Source organism: Heteronotia binoei, chromosome 2 (genome assembly GCF_032191835.1).
Source record: "Heteronotia binoei isolate CCM8104 ecotype False Entrance Well chromosome 2, APGP_CSIRO_Hbin_v1, whole genome shotgun sequence".
NCBI classification, from domain to species: domain Eukaryota; kingdom Metazoa; phylum Chordata; class Lepidosauria; order Squamata; family Gekkonidae; genus Heteronotia; species Heteronotia binoei.
This window is the reverse complement of record NC_083224.1, coordinates 82,984,809-83,006,929: the sequence shown is the minus strand read 5'-3', so window position 1 is coordinate 83,006,929 and position 22,121 is coordinate 82,984,809. Positions and strand designations below refer to the sequence as shown.

Sequence of the window (22,121 nt, the reverse complement as noted above, 5' to 3'; positions counted from 1 at the left end):
CAGATCCTCCTTTTCCCCCTTCTTGAAGATGGGGACATCATTTGCCCACCTCCAGCCTTCTGGTACCTCACTTGTTCTCCCAGAGTACTCAAAAATAATGGACAGAGGCTCAGACACTATATTCACAAATTCTTTTAGTACCCTTGGATTCAGTTAATCTGGCCCCAAGGACAGTTTCATTTAAAGAAACTAGGTGTTTATTTACTCCCTTTATGGTGATCCTAGGCTGCAACTCCCTTCCCTCATCATATGTTCTGTTTTTGCCATGTTGAGCATGATTCCCCTTACAAGAGAAGACAGAGGAAAAGTAGGAATTGAATAGTTCTGCCCTCTCATCATCACCTGTTATCAGGGCTTTTTTTGTAGAAAAAGCCCAGCTGAAACTCATGTGCAAATTAGGCCACATCCCCTGACACAAAGCTAGCTCGAACTGCATTCCTGCTAAGAAAAAAAAACCCTGCCTGTTACAATTTCACTTCCCTGTCCTCGCAGTGGGCCTACCATGTTCTTGCTCTTTTTCTTACTTTGAACATAAGAAAAGAACTCTTGTTGTTTATAGCATCTCCCTTCAGCTTCATCTTATATTGAGTTGTAGCTTTCCTAACTCTTTGGCTACAAGCACTGGTTATTTGTTTATATTCATCCTTGGCTATAAGACCCTCCTTCCATTTCCTAAATGAGTCATGTTAATTTCTCAGGTCTTTGGAGAGCTATTTATAGAACCACCTTGGCTTCTTTAGGCTCCTCCCAGGTTTACTTCTCATAGGAATTGTTTGCAATTGTGACTTCAATATTTTGCTTTTAAGAAACTCCCATTCCTCTTTTTTTAAATTCTCCTTTTATTTTAATTTTCCAACATTCTCAACATATTAAAGGAGGAAATATTTTATAAGTAATCAAAGGCTGTGTATTATACCTCTTCTCCAGCCTAATTTTTTAAGTAGCAATTTTAAGTAGAATTTACCCTAAATACCTTCCTTCAAGTGCTCTTCCATTTTGCAGCACAGAATATTTTGTTCTTGCAGAACAGTGTTTTTGCAGTGTTGATTTCATATTAACAGCAACATATTATTCCATGAGCAGCTTTGCTAATGTAATTTTTGGGGTTTCAGTATTATTGTCTTCAGATGGCAGAAATTCTTGAGTATAATCCTAAAGCCTTTATGCCTTTCTTGGGTTCATATTATATTGGCATGTTGTATACATTTTGCAATTAATTTTGGTGTTTATGGTCCATTTTATTAGGTTGTGAAAGTGGTTATTAGTCCCTAAAATGTGAGCTTGCTTTCCACTGTTAGTTTTCAGACCATTTCTATTACTCCTCTCTGAAGTGGTTTTCCATTGATACCTTCTGATGTCCTAAAGGATATTTAGAATTAGCAAATTTTATCAGAGCAATATGTTTTTCTGCCTCTGCGTGGATTCACATAGTAAGATTTCTGTGCCAATAAAGGGATTTGGATTTGAGCATAGTAAGACTGGCAGTAGGTTCAGGACAGGCAGAAGTATTATTTTACCTAAAGTAATAAATCTGCAACCATAAGAATGTAATGGTAGCCTTGAAAAGGATTACACAGATTCATGAAGGATATGTCTGCCGGTGGCTATTTGTCATGATAGGCAAATCAACATTCTGTCTCCACAGACTTTGATTAGTAATTGTTGAGGGACAAACAATAATGGAAGTCTGTTAACCACATGCCCTGCTTATAGATCTCCATTTGCAGCTGATTGGCTACCATTGGAAACTGGATGCAGTACTGGATAGTCTCTTGGTCTTGTCTATCAGGACTCTTCTTGGATTCTATAAAACAATGCTAATTCTTTTGAGGGTTTCAGTCAGATTTGTCTGACATTTTGGTCATCACATTAAATAATATTCAGTTCATGATCCCAATTAATGTTTATTCAAGGATCTTACATACCACTTAAACCAAATGAGCATGACAGTGATTACTCAGGTCACCATTCTCTCTGAATTACAGGTACATGAGGTGTCATCCAAGATTAACTTTTTACAGTAGCTGGGTCTTCAGTTTCACATGGCAGCTCCTTTTCATACTGAGGCTATGGCTGTTTGCTATTTTCTGTTATTCTGAGTTGAGTGCATTATTAAGAGCTCTGAATCTTAAAGCGTACATTTTTTATGAAAAACATGCTTCCATCAATAGTAACATCATGCAATAAAATAGAGATAAATCCATACTGAAATAGACAGACTAGATTATAGGTGTCTTGTTAAAGTTTTGGTGTCATGTTGGCAGTATTCTATTAAGGTCAGTTTGCTAGTGCTCTTAGAGTACTCTGAGCATTGTTGATTGAGGGCAGTGGCATTCCTGACTCCTCCCTGACAGCCAGTAATTAATTGTGACTCAGAAAAAGTGTAACAGGCAGAGATGATATACCTTTCTGATTTCTCTGTTTTTGAAAAACAAATTGGGAAATGGAGAAAAGTGTGATAAATTGGGCTACATTGTCAAGCAAAGAGCAGGTGGCCTGTCAGATTCAGGCAGAATGTTAGTGAGAGAGCCATTCTGTAACTGTCTCTAAAAAAAACCTGTTCAGCTTGCATACATGGCTGAACAGAACCTGAAGCAAATATGCCAAATTCAGGTGTTCCTTTCATTTGTACTAGTTTGCCTTTTGTCCTTGATGCCGCTGAAATTGTAACTTCAGGAGAAAAACCTCACAAATCCCAATTAAAATAATAGAATCTTAGAGTTGGAAGGGACCTCCAGGGTCATCTAGTCCAGTCCCCTTCACGATGTAGAAAACTCACAAATAAGTTCCTGCTGGTCAGGAAGTTCTTCCTACTGTTGAGCCAGAAACTTTTTTGATTTAATTTCAACCCGTTGGTTATGGTCCTACCTTCTGGGACCACAGAAAACGGTTCCAGGAAAAAAGCTCACAGAAAAAAAACCCCACAGACTGTGTATGTATATATCCGTCAATAAATGCCCACATGGGAAAAAGCCCATATGGAAAAAAGCCCATAGAGAAAAAAGTTCACATGGAAAGAAGCCCACATGGAAAAATCACCATAGACATTTATAATTGTGGATAACCATGCACCTCCATTTATGAGAATAGACAGGTATTATCTATATTTTATGTTGTTATTTTAGAATCAAAATATATTATATTCACATGCAACAATTTGTGTTGTGATTTTATTAAGTATAATTAAACAATATTTTTGCTAAGTTATTTGTATATTTGATGGACTGCAGAAGGACCCAGCTTGCCAAATGGCCAATGTGTGGGAGTAGGAGAGGTAGGAGGTGGCCTGGGGTATCACCTCACCTATGGGGCACCACTAGGTGTCCCCACTCCACCCCCCGCCCCGCAGCTCTTAGCTTCCCAGGTCACAGACTCGAAAAGCTGAAAGTGGCTGGATGGCGTGTTGGTGAGCCTGTTCTTCAAGCCCAGCTTCCCTTGCAAGGGAAATTGCATTTGCCTTTTTAGCCATCACATCCCACTGTTGATTCATGTTCAGCATATGGCCCACTAAGACCCCTAGATCCTTTTTGCACATACTACTGTTAAGACAAGTCTCCCCCATCCTATAACCATGCATTGGATTTTTCCTACCTAAATGCCGAACTTAAAATTCATTTGATTGGTTTTAGCCCAGTTTTCTAGCCTGTCAAGGTCATCCTGTATCTTGTTTCTGTCTTCTACTATATTTGCAATCCCTCCCTGTCATTTCCTGTTATATGTTTCCCTTCCATCATCAAACAGTGAATTGCTTATAGACTGAGGTACTCTATACTTGCTATATATTTATTTCAACTCCAGAGTTACCTTGTTGCAACCACCCCTCCCACCCAAACACACACACACAACCTTAAGGGCAGCAGTTTAATGCATAACCAGGCCAACAAGTTGTGTCTGTACTGGATTAGACTGCTTGTACAACTCATAAATGTGGCATTTGTGGTGGATGCCTCTTCTTCCACCCCTCTCTAGAACTGTGGCAACAAAAACTCTATTATGTCTCAACAGAAAAGGCCAAAATATAAATGGTCAGGCACTCTGAGTTGTATAGTTGATTGCTGTGAGTAGAGTGTTTGGAAGGATGTGTGGTGTTTTTGACTAGGAGAGACCTGTTGTGTTTTTCTCATTTAGTTGCTTCATTTCTGGCACCTCATTTCTGAATTTGTGCCATTGGCATTGGTTGGTTTAGATTCACAAGTCTTGGTATTCAATTTTTTCCTGATGCATGAGGATGTAATAGTCTTAGGAACAAAAATTAATTACCTCCCTTCCTCCTTTCATAGATCTATGGCAGGGGTAGCCAATCTTAGCGCTCCAGATGTTTTTTGCCTACAACTCCCATCAGCCCTAGCCAGCATGGCCAATGGCTGGGGCTGATGGAAGTTGTAGGCAAAAACTGTCTGGAGAGCTACTGTTGGCCACCCCTGATCTATGGCAAAAAGTGCTCAGTCTGACCTTAATGGAGGCCAGAGAAAAATCACTTAGTTATTTTTGTATTGTACTTACCAACCTAGAGACCAATTTAGAAGTGTTTGCCCTCACATAAATACTGACTGATCTCCTGTGATACAAATGGGATGCTGTCCCTGGTTTTCACACAGCCATTTGAATATAGGGTAGCTGCTTGGGTATGCAGACAGTGGCTCCCAACTCATAAAGATTTGGTAGTTCAGATGCAGAAATTGGCTTTCAGCACATGTTAGCAAGCACTGAAAAAATACCTGCCAGTGTCTGCTGAAAGTCAGATCCTATACATGACACTGAGGATAGTCAACCTGATGCAATGTACTACTTTTCTTTAATATTGCCACATGCCCAAATGATTATACAAAGAAGTCATCAGAGAGCTGTCTCCCCAATTGAGAAAGGGTTTGATAGCACTCTGAGACATGGGTACTGAACAGCAGCATACTAGAGAGGCCCATACCTCTGGGAGGCCCTTTGAGGGCTCTGCCCCAACGTCCTGTGGAGGCCCTCCAACTTGGGGTCCAGAACCCGGTGGAGCAGGAAGGGAAGCTGAGAGTGGCCACAGCGGGTCTTTGTGCTGGCCTTGCCTCTCTCTCCCCTCCTGCTCAGGTGAACAGAATGAAAGCATGAGAGTAGCCAGGTCTTGTGCTTCCTGCAGCTGAGAAGCAGGAAGACCTGGCTTGCTGACCCTCCTCTCTCTCTCCTCCTGCTCAGCCAAGCAGGATGGGAGAGCGCGAGGTGGTGGGTCTTCATTCTTCTTGCAGCCAGCTGGCTGTGAAAGCAGGAAGACCAGGCCTGCCAGCCCCACTTTTTAAAAAACTCCAACCTAAAAAAATCCTGGCTACGCCCCTGATGCTAGACCATTTTGTTTAGCATCCAGAGCACGACTACCCAGGCAGCCAAGATGGACTTCTCAGATAGTGGGTTCAGTAGCATGGAAGAAAGTGACGGGTATGCCATGCCAGTATCACCTTCTGGTCTCACACAGCTTGCTAGCTAGATCTGTGGTGATCCCCTGACATATTGGCAACACCACTGCACTGGGGCTCCGCTTGCTCCCATTGTGTCCTGCCAAGTACAAACCCTGTCTGTTTTCTCACTCTTGTTTCGTTTGACTGTACACCATTGTAATCACAAGTAGACTTTGCATTTTTTTCAGCACCTGAACCCCTTTGAGGGCAAATCCTTTGATGATGTCCTAACTGTGCCTGCTGTGAAGAATTCAATTTCTGGGCTCACCAGAGTAAACACTGGGTGGTGTATTAAACATCAAAAGTGCAGAGTTTTATGATGTTGCTTCCCCCCCCCCCTTCCATTGCAGATGTTGACGAATGTGTTGATGGGACTGACAACTGCCACATTGATGCCATCTGCCAGAACACTCCCAAATCATACAAGTGCATCTGCAAATCTGGCTATACCGGGGATGGGAAACACTGCAAAGGTAGGGAGAATAGGTTAATCCACAGAAACAAATAGGAGGAAAATCCAGCCATGTCTACGTGTATGCATTTATGTTATCAAATACAGAGAAGTATTATCTATTCTATAGGACTGTGTGGTGTTCTGTCTTCAACATCCTCCCTCCACACACATAAAACAGTTTAAGTGGGGAATTTAGAATAGGGAAATGGCACAAGGCAAAAAGTTCAACTCCTGTAATCCCTATGTTGCTTTCCAAATCTAATTAGAAGCCCCCTATATCCCTGGCTACTTCTAGTAAAAATGAAAGCATCAGGTCATGGACTCTTTGAGGTTGAGTGTAGTTTGCCCCTGAATTATAGTGTGCAGATGGGTTTGGTTGGGGTGGGTAAGATGGGCTGCTATAATTACCTGTATGTGGTTCCAGTGAAGGGGCAGAGGATGGAGGTTATTCACCTGGCTTGCTGGGACTTTTACGGAGAAGGAGCCACATAGGAGTGGCTGCTGTGGAAGAGCCTCATTGGGAGAACAGCTGGTAGCTCCCTGGGGGAAAGGCAGCCAGGGTCAGTTGGCTGGCAAAGGCAGGCATTTGTCTGCTGATGCTGCATGACTACCCTAGCTGGGTATGGGACCCAGTGAAGTGATTCTTGACTGCCAGGCTCTGGCAGCCTCAGAAAGGGCAAGGCAACAAAGGAGGTGAGAAGGAAGATAGATAGGGAGGGAGGGTAGAGTTGGAAGGGGGAGAGCTATAAGAAGGGTAATAAACAGAAGATGGTGGTTGAAAATGAAGAAGGAAAGGGAAGAGAGTGAGGCAGAGCTGAGGGAGGAGACAAGAGAGAATGAGTAAGAATATGAGGTAAGACAATGAGATAGATCTCGGAAAAGCCACCTCAGCAGAATTCTAGTTTAATGTGGTTGGGGTAGAAGCCATCCTTGCCACAGTGGACCCTGATATAGAGATGTAAAATTTTGAAGCCATGTCAAAAATAGTTTCCTCATATTTTTAACAAATTTTGGGGAAAATTGAAATTATGCAATATTTTGTCATCAAATCTAAGTTTATTTTATTGTTTCAAGTGGATAATTTATAATTTAGTTAGCATTTCAAATTGTACTATATGGCATCTTGTGGAATTTAGAAGGATAAATGCTTTAGTTTTCTACAGATCAAATTTTGAATATACTCAACATTTGAGAAAAAGAGAGAGATCTAGGCTTCTATATCTGATGCAATCTTAGCACATGCCATCCTATAGGTGGGGGGAAAACTAAAAGCTGAAAATAGAGAACAACTTTTGCAATGAGTAACAGAGAGTGTATTTGGATAGAAATAATATCATATAGTCACAGTAGGACTAACACAGCAACTATCATTATCTAATGCTGTAGATTGTCTTACTTTAAAATCTTCATCCTTTGTAGTTTGAGCAAGTAATACCATGTCTTACAAATCATTCCAGTCATTCCAAAAGAGAAATTGTGTAGGACTTTTTTAAAAGCCCCCTCCCCCATTTCCAGTATTCTTATTGGGAAAAACTGCAAATCTCCCTAGGAAAAAACCTGTGGAGAGGGGTCCTTCCTGAATTTCCCAGGTTTTCCAGGCTTTCACATCTGAGCGCCAGTTTGGTGTAGTGGTTACATGCATGGACTCTGATCTGGGAGAACTGGGTTTGATTCCCTACTCCTCCACATGCACCTGCTGGAGTGACCTTGGGTCAGTCATAACTGTTGGAGCGGTTCTGCTCAAGAGCACTTATTCAAGAGCTCTCTCAGCCACACCTACCTCACAGGGTGTCTGTTGTGCAGATGGGGAAGGGAAAGGAGATTGTAAGCCACTCTGAGTGAAGAGCAGGGTATAACTCCTATCTCCTCCTCCTTCTTCCTCTTTTCTCTTCTTTTTTTCCTCCTCCTCCTCCTCCAAGTGATGTGAACTGAGGAGCATTTGTATCAGCAAAACCAATAATAAAGCTGTTTGTCTGAACAGCGAGACATCCTCTTTGAGCCATCATGGAAGTGTTTTTCTAATGAAGCTGATTCGCTTCACGGTGCTGGTTATAACCTTTAAAGCCCTATATGGCCTGGGACCTGTTTACCTTTGGGACTGCCTTTCCCCATATGTACCCCAGAGAGCACTACGTTCAGGGTCTCAAAATCTCCTTAAGATCCCTGGACCGAAAGAAGCTCGATTATCCACCACCAGAGCTCAAGCGTTCTTGGTAATAGCCCCCACTTTGTGGAATACCCTCCCCGAAAACATCAGGACCCTATGGGACCTGCCACAATTTCGCAGGGCCTGTAAGACCAAATTATTCAAATTCGCCTTTAACGGTTAGGGGGAGGTGGCTATTACCTTACAGCACCAACAATCTCACTGAATTAATATAACAGAATTCAGAAATGTGCCATCTTGAACTTTTAATGAATGGATTAATGATTGATGATGTATCAAAATGTTTTATTATATATTTTATTTTTAATATTCTATGTTTGTTAATTGTTAGTGTTTTTAAACTGTTGTTAGCTGCCCGGAGCCAGCCAGGGAGGGCGGGATATAAATTTGATAAATAAATAATGTGCACCCCTCCATCACATCATTGTTCCACCGGTTAGTCTTCATTAAGCTGCTTTGCTGCCTTGGTATTAAATTCTCTAGGCATTGTTTCTGGTACTATGATGGGGAATAGCAGTGATACATCTGTCCTCCATTTGATGCAAAAACCACTAGCAAAATTGTAATGATTTTGTTAAAGGTAATCGGTACAGTATATGAACATAATAGCAGCTTTTTACAGGAGACTGGTGTGGGGTGAGGAATGAATGTGGAATGAATGAATTGGTTTATATGAGATGTGACTGTTGACCATCACTGGTGTAATACATTTGCAAAGTCTAACTAGGCCCCTTTGATGTACCATGTAGTTGGTAAGTTTTGATTCTGGAATTTTCCTGGGTCATTGATCTTCCCTTTTCTTTGTGCAGACGTTGATGAATGCGAGCGAGATGACAATGCTGGCTGTGTCCATGAATGTGTCAATATCCCAGGGAACTATCGATGTACCTGCTATGATGGCTTCCGCTTGGCACATGATGGGCATAACTGCCTTGGTAAGTTATAGTTTAGTCATTTAATGAAAAAGTATTGCTCTACATTTGAAAAAATTCATAAAGTTTGTAATTCATAATACCATATTTCAAATTCTGAAACAGCCTGAGAGGTGTGATTATTTGTAGTCTAGGTCCTGTAGGTGAATTCTTCCTGCAAATTCAGTGACACCCATAAACTGAAGAAAGAGTAGCTCATCATCCGGTCAGTCCCTTTACTGCCAAATGTATGAACATAAGAGTACTGCATTAATAAGGTCCGATGGCAGACAATGGGCTTGTATTTATGGAAGGTGTCTGCTCAGGCATCTCTTCTTAGAACCATGCATCCATTGTTTCATTATGAGTCTTCTGTGCAGTCCCACATGGGAACTGCACATGCACAGGCCTGCTGATCTGTAGTTGTATAGCTTTAAACCTCCAGGTGGCGCTGTGCACAAAAAAGGCTTGGCTCTATCCACAGTTACGTGTTCCCATGCAGCAGCGCCACTCACCCTCAGTTCCTTTTCTGCTGCCAACGGAGAAGGTTGTGTTTCTTCTGCTTCCTGCTTTTCATGGAATTTGTTAAACTCTTCTGTCCTTCTGTTACCATACAGTGGCACATAAAGCTTTGTTTAAAAAACATACCTGGTGAGGGTCTAAGATGACACAAACTGACAACCACAATTTGTGTCTCTTCTGCCTGTGGGAGGGTTACTCCACCTCTGCTTGTAAGTCCTGTTTAAAATTTACTCCCAAGACAAGAGGGGACAGGGCCTTGCACTTAAAAGCTGCCCTCTAGGATAAAGCACTTAAAGCTTTGGAGACTTCAAGCTCTAAGGTGACCAACGAGCCAGTAGTGAAGCCAGGCTTGTCCCAATCGATCCCTCCCATCATCTCTGCACTGCATTGGGTCTGAGCTAGTTTGACCTTGCCCAGTCATAAGTGAGCATTTTTCAAACCACTGACCAAGAATACTAAGAGGCCAAACCTGAATCCTGTACTACACCTTCGGTTCCATCTCCTGAACCAGACCCTTCGAATCTTGTTCCCAAGCAGCCTATGGGTGCCTCATTTCCACCAATTTCTCTCTCTGATAGAGAGTCAGAGTGTGATATTCCACTGGGTCAAGTGGTCCCTTCCTTAGAGATGGAACAGTTCACTCCCTGGCATTCTTGCCTTCATCATGCAAGATGGCCTACAGACCTGTATCATTTGGTCCCTCGCTATGCGTCAGAGTGGGACTCGGAGTACCATAGGCACTTGGCTCCATCCAAGTATGACTTTGTCCAGGCTCACTATCCTTCAACAGCCCTTTCAGCCTGCCCATTGTTTCTCTTGCCTGACTTGCAAGAAGAAGAAGAAGAAGATTTATGCCCCACCCTTCACTTGGAGTGAAACTTGCAATCTCCTTCCCTTCCTCTCCCCACAACAGGCATGATGTTATTGGACGAAGGGTCACCTCTATGCCTTCTTGCCCTTCCCAATGATTGTCAGGGTCCTTGAGAAGACCAGAACAGAGCGAGCAAATTTGATTCTGGTAGCTCCCTTTTGACCCAGAAAAGTCTGTTTTCCATCACTCAGAAGTCTGGCAAAAGACTGGTTTGTTTGCTGCAGTGCAATCCCCACAGGCTCCATCTGACTGCTTAGCTGTTAGGGATGCATGATTAATTTGTTTTTTTCTTAGGAGGTCTCAGGCATCCTCTTGAATGAGCAAAAGCAAATGAGCAAATGAATAAAATGACTAGGTGTTCTTCTAACTGGTGTAATGATAGAGGGCTACTTCCCTATAGGGCGACTCTCTTTCAGGTCCTGGAATACCTAGTGCATTTGAAGAATTAGTTTTTAGGCTTTTCCTCCCTGAAAATACATCTTGCTACCATTTCCTCCCTCCATGAGGGATTGGATGGGATTCCCCTGTTCTCGCATCTCATTTTGAAATAATTTCTTGAGGGATTAGCAAACCTCTTCCCACCTACAGTTTCTATTGTTTCCCAGTGATCCCTGTCACTGGTGTTGTCCATTCTGATGAAGAAACTGTTTGAGCCCTTAGCTACATGCCCTGTGGCTTTTCTTGCCATGAAGGTTCCCTTTCTAGTCTTCATCACTTCAGCTAGGCATGTTAACAATCTGGCTGCCCTAAGGACAGAGCAGTCCTTTGAAAAGATTTTTCCAGGCAGAGTGGTGTTAAGGCCAGATATTTCTTTCCAGCCTAAGATTGTATTTAGATTCCATATGTCCCTTCCTGTGTTTTTCCCTAACCCTTCCTCCAAAGCTGAGTGGGGACTTCATTCCTTAGACATTAGATGAACCCTATTTTTCTACCTAAAGAGGGCAGCTCGCTTTCATAGGGAGGGTACTTTGTTTGTTTTGCAGGACCAAGGACAAGTCTTCATGCTTCCCCTCAGACCCTTTCTCACTGGATAGTGCAACCCATCAGGAGCTATTATGACTTCAATGGAGTACCCTCTCTATTCAAGGTTCTAGCTCACTCCACAAGGGCTGTGGTATCTTCAGCTGCATCACTCGGAGGTGTTCCTTTGGTGAAAGTCTGTAGAGTGGCTATGTGGATGTCATCTGATATAGTCATCCATCACTATGCTCTAGATGTGGCTACTTGGGGAGAGGTTGATTTTGGGAAAACTGTTCTTCAAGCCTTGTTTAAATAGGAAAGCGTGTTTCCCTTCCTGCTTTGTTAGCTTGTGAAAATCCCCATGTGGGATTGCACAGAAGATTGACAATGAAAACTGGATTGCTCACCTGTAGTTGTTGTTTATTGAGTATCTTCTGCGCAGGCACACATACCCTCCGTCCTGCCCCACTACATGCTCTTAGCGACATGGAGGAACTGATGGTGAGTGGCGCTGCTGTGTGGAAGCACGTGGCTGTGGGTGGAACCAAGCCTTTTTTTGCTCTTGTGCACAGTGCCACCTGGAGGCTAAAAGCTATGCAACTATAGATCGGCAGGCCTGCACATACACAGTGCCCATGTGAGACTGCACAGAAGATACTTGATGAACAACAGTTACAGATAAGCAACCCTGTTTTTTCCTCCTTATTCCAGTTTGGTGTACTGGTTAAGTGTGCAGACTCTTATCTGAGAGAACTGAGTTTGATTCTCTACTCCTCCACATGCACTTCCTGATGTGACCTTGAGTCAGTCACAAGTTCTCACAGTGCTGTTCCTCTCAAGAGCAGATTCTGTTAGAGCTCTCTCAGCTTCGCCTACCTCACAGGGTGTCTGTTGTGGGGAGGGAAAGGAAATTGTAAACTGTTCTCTTTTGGGTAGTGAAGGGTGGGGTATAAATTTTCTCCCCCTCCTCATCTGAAGGCTTCTGTTTAAATACTCCTTTTCCTGAGCAGTGCTCAACATATTCCTGAAGACATTCACAGGCAATGTTCCTAGAAACTCATCCTGTCAGCAACAAGTCCTCTCAAGTTTCTGGATTCTGCCAGCTGGCAAATTGATTGCTTGCTTGCCTGCCTGCCAGGGCAGTTCACTGAATTGCTTGTACAGAGATGAACAAAACCATTAGACTTGAAGCCACAAATGATGAGAAAGGCTGTGATTATGGGGATTTAAAGGCAGTGATTTATTTTTCCTTTTTTGGTTTCTGTACTTCTGGGGCTTATGCACCATTTAAGGCTTCAAGTGACTAAAAGCTGAAATATACCATAAGGTGGTAGAGAGCAGGATGCAGAAGGAATTGAAGGAATTTTTCTGGGGTTTTTTGTCAAATATCTCTCACTGATTACATGAAATCACAAAAAGCCATGAGCCTTACAACAAAATCACCAGGACGTAAAACTATAGGAAGATTAATTTACATATGAATTTGAAAGGAAAGCAAAAATTCTACACATGCCTCCTTAAACTACAAAAAGAAAAAGTGAGATTAAAATGTCATAGGTTAGTAAATAGAACAAAAAAAGTTTTCTGTACCTCCAGTGAATGCTAATTACCGTATTTTTCGGACTATAAGACGCACTTCCCCCCCAAAAAAGTGGGGGGGAAAGTGTGTGCGTCTTATAGTCCGAAGGTACGTACCTTCGGTGGGGGCAATCTGCTGCCTCTTCCTCCGATCCGGCGCTTCCCCGCGCCTACCTGCCTGGCTCCATCTTCTTCAGGCAAGCGCTGGGATCGCTCCACGTGGCCCCAGCGCTTTGCAAGTGCCGGCTGCGGAGGGGGCAGCGTGCTTCCTACTTGCCTGTGTCCCTGCCTTCAGCTGTGATGTTTAAAGCAAGCGCTGGGATTGCTCCCTCCCCCCTCCGATCCCAGCGCTTGCTTTAAACATCACAGCTGAAGGCAGGAACACAGGCAAGTAGGAAGCACCCGCCCCCTCCGCAAACGCAGCGCTTTGCGAGTGCTGGCTGTGGCGAGGGCAGCGTGCTTCCTACTTCCCTGTGTGACTGCCTTCAGCTGTGATGTTTAAAGCAAGCGCTGGGATCAGAGGGGGGAGGGAGCGATCCCAGCGCTTGCTTTAAACATCACAGCTGAAGGCAGACACACAGGGAAGTAGGAAGCACGCTGCCCTCGCCACAGCCGGCGCTCGCAAAGCTCTGCATTTGTGGAGGGGGCGGGTGCTTCCTACTTCCCTGTGTGCCTGCCTTCAGCTGTGATGTTTAAAGCAAGCGCTGGGATCGCTCCCTCCCCCCTCCGATCCCAGCGCTTGCTTTAAACATCACAGCTGAAGGCAGGCACACAGGGAAGTAGGAAGCACGCTGCCCCCTCCGCAGCTAGCGCTTGCGAAGTGCTGGGGCCACGTGGAGCGATCCCAGTGCTTGCCTGAAGAAGATGGAGCCAGGCAAGCAGGCGCGGGGGAAGCGCCGGATCGGAGGAAGAGGCAGCGGATCGCCCCCCAGGAGGAAGGTGCGTCCTATCCTCCGGAGCGCCTTATGGTGTGAAAAATACAGTACCTCTGTGTAGAACTGGGTGCAGGTTTTTCTGCTGGAAGGCAAACTACTTTCTCCTCTGTGGTGGAGGACTTCTTGGTGGTAATTCCCTCCCTCCTTTCAGGAAGGCAAGGACAAGTTCTTTCCATTTCCTGTCTCCTTAAGTCACCCATCCTTTCCGTTTCTTTTCCTGCCTCTACAGAGAGCAGCATAGAATAGCCTGTCTCTCACCTATTCACCTTTTCTTTCCTTCTCTTAACTTTTTCTACTACTAATTTGGATCTATATCTGGCCTGCTATTTCTTTCTAGCATTCTATAATTTTCTAATCATTCTTTCATGCGCCCACAAACAGGCTTTAGGACTGAGCTGCTACTTCAGTAGAGAAACTGCTGGCTGGCTGCCATTTCCCTTCCCTCCCTGGCTTACCAAAGCACTTGGATTGCTCCAGCGATGGATCCTCTTGAGGGCAGTGATGGCTTCCTCTCCAAAGGAGAATCAGAGTCCCCCCTCACTGCTGATCTCAGTTTAAATGTAAATTAGATTGCTGCAGATCAAATGGGAGCTGCTTTCACAGCCACTTTTAGGATGAAAACTGCAGAAGGGCAAAAAGTGTGCCAGAAAGAGGCACCATTCTTCCCTGGCAACAGAAAACACTGTAGCCATGACTGAGCCTGCCTCTGTTGATGGCCTTGTCAGCTGGCCAGAATAAGACTTCAGAGTGGTTTTCTCCACTGCCATAAGCCACACAGACATCTCAGGACTCACAGAAAATCACCCAAGCCATCCTGCACTGCAAGCAGAGGTGGCAACTGAGGCCAGTGCAGACAGTGGAGCAATGGGTCTCCTCTTGAGTAATGCACAGAGTTTGGGACCCTCAGTGTTTTCCCCTGAATTTCTAACATTATTAAGGCAACTGTGCAGGAAGAGATTGCAAACTTCTGTTATGGGAAATGCTTGTGGGTCTCCTGTTTTTAAGTGGAAATTAGCAAAAAGGAGACCATAGGTAGAACTATTTTGTAGCAGGGATCTTTTTCTCCAATGATATGAAGGTCTGGTTTCAGAAAGAAAGACTCCAGAGTAAATATATTTTAAAATGTTTACTATAAAAATGCATAGGAGATACAATCACACACACACAAGCAATAAAAAAACACAATCAAGAGGCTATGAAAATAGAGGTGAGAGATAGGGACTTTTAGGGTTTAATAATACCTGTCCAGATAATACTACCTGTGCAGATGTCCATTTAGAAATTGAAGATGGAGACATGCACAGTCATTGTGACATTTCTGAGAAGCCCCTTACTTACAGTAATGGGGGGAACAACCTATGTTTCCAGATTGAACAAGGCAAGGGGGATTTGCTCTCAGTTTAAATAAACTTTGGAGGGGTGGAACCCCTCCCAGAGCTATGATGGCTCTTAATGGTTGCTGATGGGTTTCCCTGGGTATCTAAATAGGGTCCAAGCTCAAAACAAAAGGTGAAAATGATTCTACCAGGATGTGCCATTATGAACTTAATGTCTGTAATTAATTTAGTTTTAATACTCTGAGGAGGAGTCAGAGTGGAAAACAAAAGATGGTCCATATTAGCTTAGAGGTGAACAAAAGAGGAGCTGAGTTGTAGCAGGAAGGTAGGAAGATGGGCCATTAGCATCTGGCTGCTGATTAGATTGTGAGTAATACTTTACCTGAGGATTCTGTTGTTCTTATGCATGGCTTTTGGGCAACGGAGAAAGCCAGGCCAGGAGGATGCCTATAATGTAATCAGAACAAGCCCAAGCATATTTTTCTGGTCCCTTTGCAGAGTGGCTTCACTTGGCCTGTTTTTCTGATAAGCATCCTCCATCTTGTGTAGGCAAAGGGATATTGAAGGGACACCTTCTCCCAAAGAGAGACCCAGCTGACCCACCAAGTCAGCTTGGAAGGAAGATTATACTAGAGATGGAGAACTGACCCCCAGCTGGAACTAGACAGTTATTCAGATAGTGAAGTGGAGGAAAGGAAAGAAGGGGAACTCCTTTCAGATGAAAAAGAGGATGAGATAGAAATTCCAGAACAATCCATAAGATTATTTAAATCAGAGGACTACCATTACCCTCTAACCAAGGCGATGGTGGCCCTAGAGCTACAAGAGAGCCCCTTAGGGGAGGAATCAAGTTCCTCTTCCTTGGACCACAAGGGTAGGCCCAAAGGGAACAAAGATTTCTTCTCTAGGCCTGGTGCAGTGAAGAAGGCATTCACATTCCCTGAAGTCTTTGAGAAGCTGCTTAAGGCAGAATGGGCAAAGCCTATTGCCAACAGCCAGTTCCCTAGCGTTATAAAAAAACTGTATGCATTGTCAACTTCCACTAATTGTTTCAATCCCGCTAGCAGACACTCCAGAGGCAGCACTGCAGTCATCCAGGCTGCTATTAAAAGATGGTGAAGCCACAATTAGCAAAAGCATGGATAAAAAGGCTGACTTTGCCCTGAGAAAGGCCCATGAAATACCACAATGGTCATCAAGGCCTCAGCATCTGGCATCAGTAGTCTCAAGAGCAGCTATTGCCTGGACCAGAAAACTTTTCCAACTTATTCCGGCCAGCATTCATCACCTGGTGGAGGGGGCCAGCAGAGTGCTCAAAGCCATTTTATTCACAGCAGACACAACTTTAGTCTTCCTAATCTTCTCTTCTAGAGCTCTGGCACCTGCAGCAGCTGCAGGAAGAACCTTGTGGCTTCATGACTGGCAAGCCAATCTGCATTTCAAATCAGTAGTTACAGTCTACCCATTCAAACACAATAGGCCGTTTGAGACTCATAGAAACCAGAGACAAGAAAAAGGTGATGTCCAGAACCCTAAGCAGAACAGACAGGAGACCATTTACAAATTATTGCTTTCATTCCCAACAAGTCCTTCCAAGATTCCACAAGGACTTCAGAAGCAAAAATTGTGGTTCTTCTAGAGAACCCTTCAGAAGAAGACCTTTTAACAACTGCTTCAACACATAATATATGAGCAGATCTGACAAGCTTGTCCATGACAGCAAACCAGTCAAAGCATGACTACCAATCACTTCCGGTGGAGGGATGCCTTCTGCATTTCTATGTGGATCAACTCTCAGACAGACAATTGATCCCTGGAAATAGTCATTAGAGGGTACTCCATAGAATTCATTTGACCCACTCTGGAACGTTTTCTTTCCTCCTCCTTGTGCTAGAACCCAGAAATGATTCACAGAACTCAGGCAGCTGTCCAACATCTTGTAATTTGAACCATAAAGCCTGTCCCTTTTTCAGAAAGGGGACAAGGAGTTTATTTCATATTCTTCACAGTATCAAAAAAAGAATGAAGATTGGAGGGTGATCATAGATTTAAAGTTCTTCAACATGTTTATCAAACTTAAAACACTCCGAAATGGAGACTCTGAAGTCCATCACAGAGGCATTGCAGCCAGAGGAATATCTCACTATTAGATCTAATGGAAGCATACCTCCACATTACGGTCTTTTCAGGACACAGAAAATTCCTTCAGCTCTATGTTGAGGGATCCCATTTGCAGTTCAGGGCTCTTTCGTTTGGTCTCTCCACAATGCCTTTGATGCTCCATAAGGAAGCAATCAGGATCCTAGTGTGGGCAGAGAAGAATTTGGCATCAATCAAGGCAGAGTATATGAAGGGATTGATGCATATCCAGGCAGATGGGCTCAGCCAATAGACTATTCAGGAGTGGCAATGGTCCCTAAAAACCCTATTCTAGTTGATCACAGAACAACTCAATCATCATCTGGTGGACCTCTTTGTGTCCCTGACCAACCATCAGGTGAGCAGGTACTTTACCAGATTTTACCATCCTAAAACCAAAGCAACAGATGCCCTGATGGCACAGTGGCCAAGTGGTCTACTATACACTTATCCACCTCCATTTTTTCCAAAACTGACCAAAAATGTTAGGGAAAGGGAACAGAAGACACAGATTATTGTGGTAGCACTGTATTGGCTGTGAAGACTGTAGTTCACCACTTTTCAGGAGCTGTTGATCTGCCCACTGCTAACAATTCCAGTATCACCAGACATGATTCAACAAGGCCCTGTTTGGCATCCACATCCTCAGTGACTATGTTTAACCATGTGGAGATTGAGTGGGACAATTTCTTATGGCTAGGCTATTCTGCGGAAGTGACAGATACCTTACTAGTGTTTAGAAGACAATCCACTAATAGAATCTACAACATGTCCTGAAAAACCTTTGTTAGGTGGTACAGAAGAAAAAGCATCAACCCCTTGAAAACAAAGATCATAGTCATTCTGCCCTTCCTGCAAGATGTCCACACCGACATTCTCCAGGTTTCCTCACTAAGATGCCAGGTGACAGCTTTATCAGTATTGTTACCTCAATTCTGGAGACTTAGTCTATCCAGACATCAAAATATTCAAAGGTTTCTTAAGGGTACTGCCTCAGAAGATTTGCTGTGGACACATAGATTCCCAACATAGAAATTACTAGGTATCCATTCAAACCCATCAATGAGATTCCTCTTAAATGGCTATGGATGAAAACCTTATTCCTTATAGTAGTTACTTAAGCAAGGAGGGTCTCTGAACTGGGAGCACTGTTAGTGAGCTCTGAATGGTGCATCTCCCATAAGGACAAAGTGGTCATGCAGACAGATTCTGCATTCAAGCTGAAGGTAAATTTGATCTTCCACAGATCTCAAGAGATCTGCCTTCCATTCTTGTGTCCAAATTCCATACATCCCAAGGAGAGGCTATGACATACATTGGATGTAAGATGCACACTAAAAGCTTTTACTTGTAGGACACAACATATTAGATTCCTTATTCATTTCAAACTCTCCACCTAATAAAGGATAGAAGATGTCAAAATCAGCCATCAGCAGCACTCTTAAGGCTTGCATCATTGTCTTACAAAGCTCAAAGTTTAAGCATACCGATGGAGATTACTGCCCGTTCAATTACAAGCACTGCAACCCATGCAGCGTTTGCTAGACACAGTACTGTTGAGGAGGTCTGCAAGGCAGCCACTTGGTCAACAATATCAGCATTTGTAAGATACTACAAGCTGAGCACGTATGTATCAGTTGATGCAGTGTTTGGCAGAAGAGTGCTGCAACATGCTGGAAACTGAAGATGATGACCTCCCGCAAGTTATATAGACACTGCTTTGGGAGGTCCCTCCAAGATATTCTCTGCCCTCAGAAGGAGAACGGACCATGGGATACTTAATGTGATGGGTCCTTCTTCCCTGAGGAAAGGAGGACATCTTGTGCCTTCTGAAATTATCATTAGTCTTTAGTCTTGCACTTCTGCTAAGCAGGGCTGCTTCCTGTACTATAGTTCATGTTCATTGCTTTTATTTTCCTTTCTCCTTGTTATAATTTACAGTGTTAGTTCTCTCTTGGTGCAGAAGTTCATTTACTACTTTCAGTTACCAGAACTGAAAGGATGGATGACTCCCGTCAGGGAGACAGAAAGTGGTAAAGACTTTGTTCCTGTCTCCCTGAAAGGAGTGTAGGAATCACCCACCAAGATGTCCTCCTTTTCTCAGAGGAGAAGAACCCTTCACAGTAAGTATCCAGTGGTCCATTCCAACCTGCTTGTTATTCTGCTGATTCATTTATCTGGCTTTGACTCTAGCAAAGAGAAGCTCCCACTTTGCTTTGGATAGGCTTTTGGCTTTTAACCTTTTTTGTTCAGGTGCTTGGCATGGGTATCCAATTAAATTGAGAGCCAGAATGGTGTTAATGGTAAAGAGTGGCAGACTCAAATCTGGAGAGCCAGGTTTGATTCCCCACTGCTGGGTGACCTTGAGTCAGTCACAGTTCTCTGAGAACTCTCTCATCTCCACACAAGGTGCCTCTTGTGGACAGAGGAAAGAAGGGTGATTGTAAGCTGCTTGGGGAAGAGAAAAGGGGGTTCTTAATGGGAGAGACTGTGACTCTGTAGTATGGTATCTGCCTAGTATTTAGAAGTTTCAGATTCAGTCCCTGGAATTCTGCATGAGCAGAATGCAAAGGCTAGGGAGGAGGGACTGATGTGGCTTTGTGACTGCCTCAGATACCAGTCTGCACACAGCAGTCTGCAAACCTGACCTGTGCAGGAAATAGCTCTTCAGAATCACTGTTTGAAAGTTGTCTAGGTGTCCAAAAAGGACAACATGTGGCTACATGCAGTTGCTTTCACTCTTGGGATGGGTACATCCCGCAGCAGTTTCTCTCTTCCCTTGCTGTCCACATTGTGCAGGTGTATTGGAGTGCCCGTCGTCTTTCTCACCTTCTGTTTTCTGCTGCTCCATTCTGAACAGTTTAGTAAAGTCTTACTGCTTGTTATATATCAAACTGCATATTGGAAAAAGACTATGATTTAACTTTCTTTTGTGTGTGGACATACAAATTAAGTAAAAACTGCAGCAACAGATGGGATTCTTCAGAGTTATTTAAACACTGACATTTTGCCTCTCCCACCCTCATGGCCCCAGGGTCTCACTGCTGAAAGACTGTGATCTCCAAGTTACATATTTCAAACACATTTTTAGGGAAAATTGCTGACAGAGAAGGCAGCTAGGCCTGGATTCTTACACTCATGCAGCATGTCTGTGATTGCAGAGCTACTGATGGATGATGGTTGTGCTTAAGCCTTTAGAAACTGTCTCCAGTAGAAGGGAGAAGGAAACACTTTCTCTCTCCTGGGAGGTACAAAAGTTAGACAGGGCAACAGGAGTCTCCACTTACAGTTATCTTGTCAGATGGTGAATAGTGGAGCTCTCTGCTGCTCAGAGACTTTCCCAAAAAGTTTGTTTAACAATACTAGAATGAGAGATGGAAATAGAAATTATCTACGAGATAATAAAAGAGAAGTCTGATGGATCTTTAAAGACTAATAAAAATTATTCCAGCAGAAACTTTCCTGAGCCAGAGCCGTGTTCATACTCACAAAAGTGAGTTTGGAAAAAATTTTGTTAGTCTTGAAGGATGGGCTCTTATTTTGCTACAACAGACTAACATAGATAATTCCTGTGGAATTATATTCTGGATAGATTTGCTGAGCTCTGCAGAAATGGCAGTACTGTTAGAATAAATCATCATCAACCTTTGTACCCTTAAAATCTCCATAGATTTTTTGCAGAGCAATTTTATCTCAAAATGCCATGTACCTCAAAATGCCTGTATTCAAATTGCTATATTTCAAGATGCTTTCCTTAGCTAACTAGATTAATGACCTCCTCACTGCATTGAAAAACATGGTTTGCTTGTTTCCTGGGTAAATGTTTAGTGAGTTCAGTCTTCGACAACCAGTGCCTGAAAGCTGCTTTATACAGAATCAAATTATTGGTCTTGTATGCCATTAAAGGTTACTATTGAATTGAATTGACTATTGGTCTGTCTCAGTTTACTGTTGTCTGCTTTGATTGGCAGAGTCTTTCCAAGCTTTTGGACAAAGTAAGATGTTTCTAAGTACTTGCCGCTTGTTATCCTTTTAATTGGAGATTCTAGGGATTATACCTGGATCCTTCTACTTTCAAAGCATGATGAACTCTACTACGGAGCCAAGACCTCTCCCCTTCAGGGTGCATCGATCCCCTTAATTTTCTTATTTAAAATATTCATATTTATTTAGCACATTTCTTACATCTTTCTTTCATCATAGAATTCAAAGCAGTTTAAATAGAATTTCCATGAATATTCTCATCCAGGCACTGACCAGATCCATCCTAACTTAGATTCAGTAAAGTTGCAGTATCAGTATTTGCAGATAATATGAAATTGGGAGGGGTTGCAAACACAGAAGAAGACAGAAACAGGATACAGGATGACCTTGACAGGCTGGAAAACTGGGATAAAATTAATAACATGAATTTTAACAGGGATAAATGTAAAGTTCTTCATTTAGGCAGGAAAAATCCAATGCAGGGTTATAGGATGGGGGAGACTTGTCTTAGCAGTAATATGTGCAAAAAGGATCTAGGGGTCTTAGTGGATAATACACTGAACATGAGTCAACAGTGTGATGTGGCGGCTAAAAAGGCAAATGCAATTTTGGGCTGTATCAACAGAAGTATCCAGATCACATGATGTGATGGTATCGCTTTACTCTGCTCTGGTAAGACCTCACCTGGAGTATTGTGTTCAGTTTTGGGCACCACATTTTAAGAAGGATATAGACAAGCCGGAACGCGTCCAGACGAGGGCAACAAAGATGGTGAGGGGTCTGGAGACCAAGTCCTATGAGGAAAAGTTGATGGAGCTGGGGATGTTT

The 22,121-nt window shown here is 43.2% G+C and overlaps 1 protein-coding gene across 7 annotated transcripts in view; it reads left to right on the top strand.

Moving 5' to 3' along the window:
• The window catches only part of SCUBE3 (signal peptide, CUB domain and EGF like domain containing 3), a 262,129-nt gene that overhangs the window by 70,807 nt on the left and 169,201 nt on the right, over positions 1 to 22,121 (top strand). For 6 of the 7 annotated variants that reach the window (XM_060231454.1, XM_060231452.1, XM_060231457.1 and 3 more), the window contains exons 2-3: positions 5,786 to 5,908; positions 8,866 to 8,991. In XM_060231454.1, coding sequence (XP_060087437.1) covers positions 5,786 to 5,908; positions 8,866 to 8,991 — 249 coding nt within the window. The remainder of the gene's footprint in view (positions 1 to 5,785; positions 5,909 to 8,865; positions 8,992 to 22,121) is intronic. The other variant, XM_060231458.1, reaches the window with a different exon arrangement.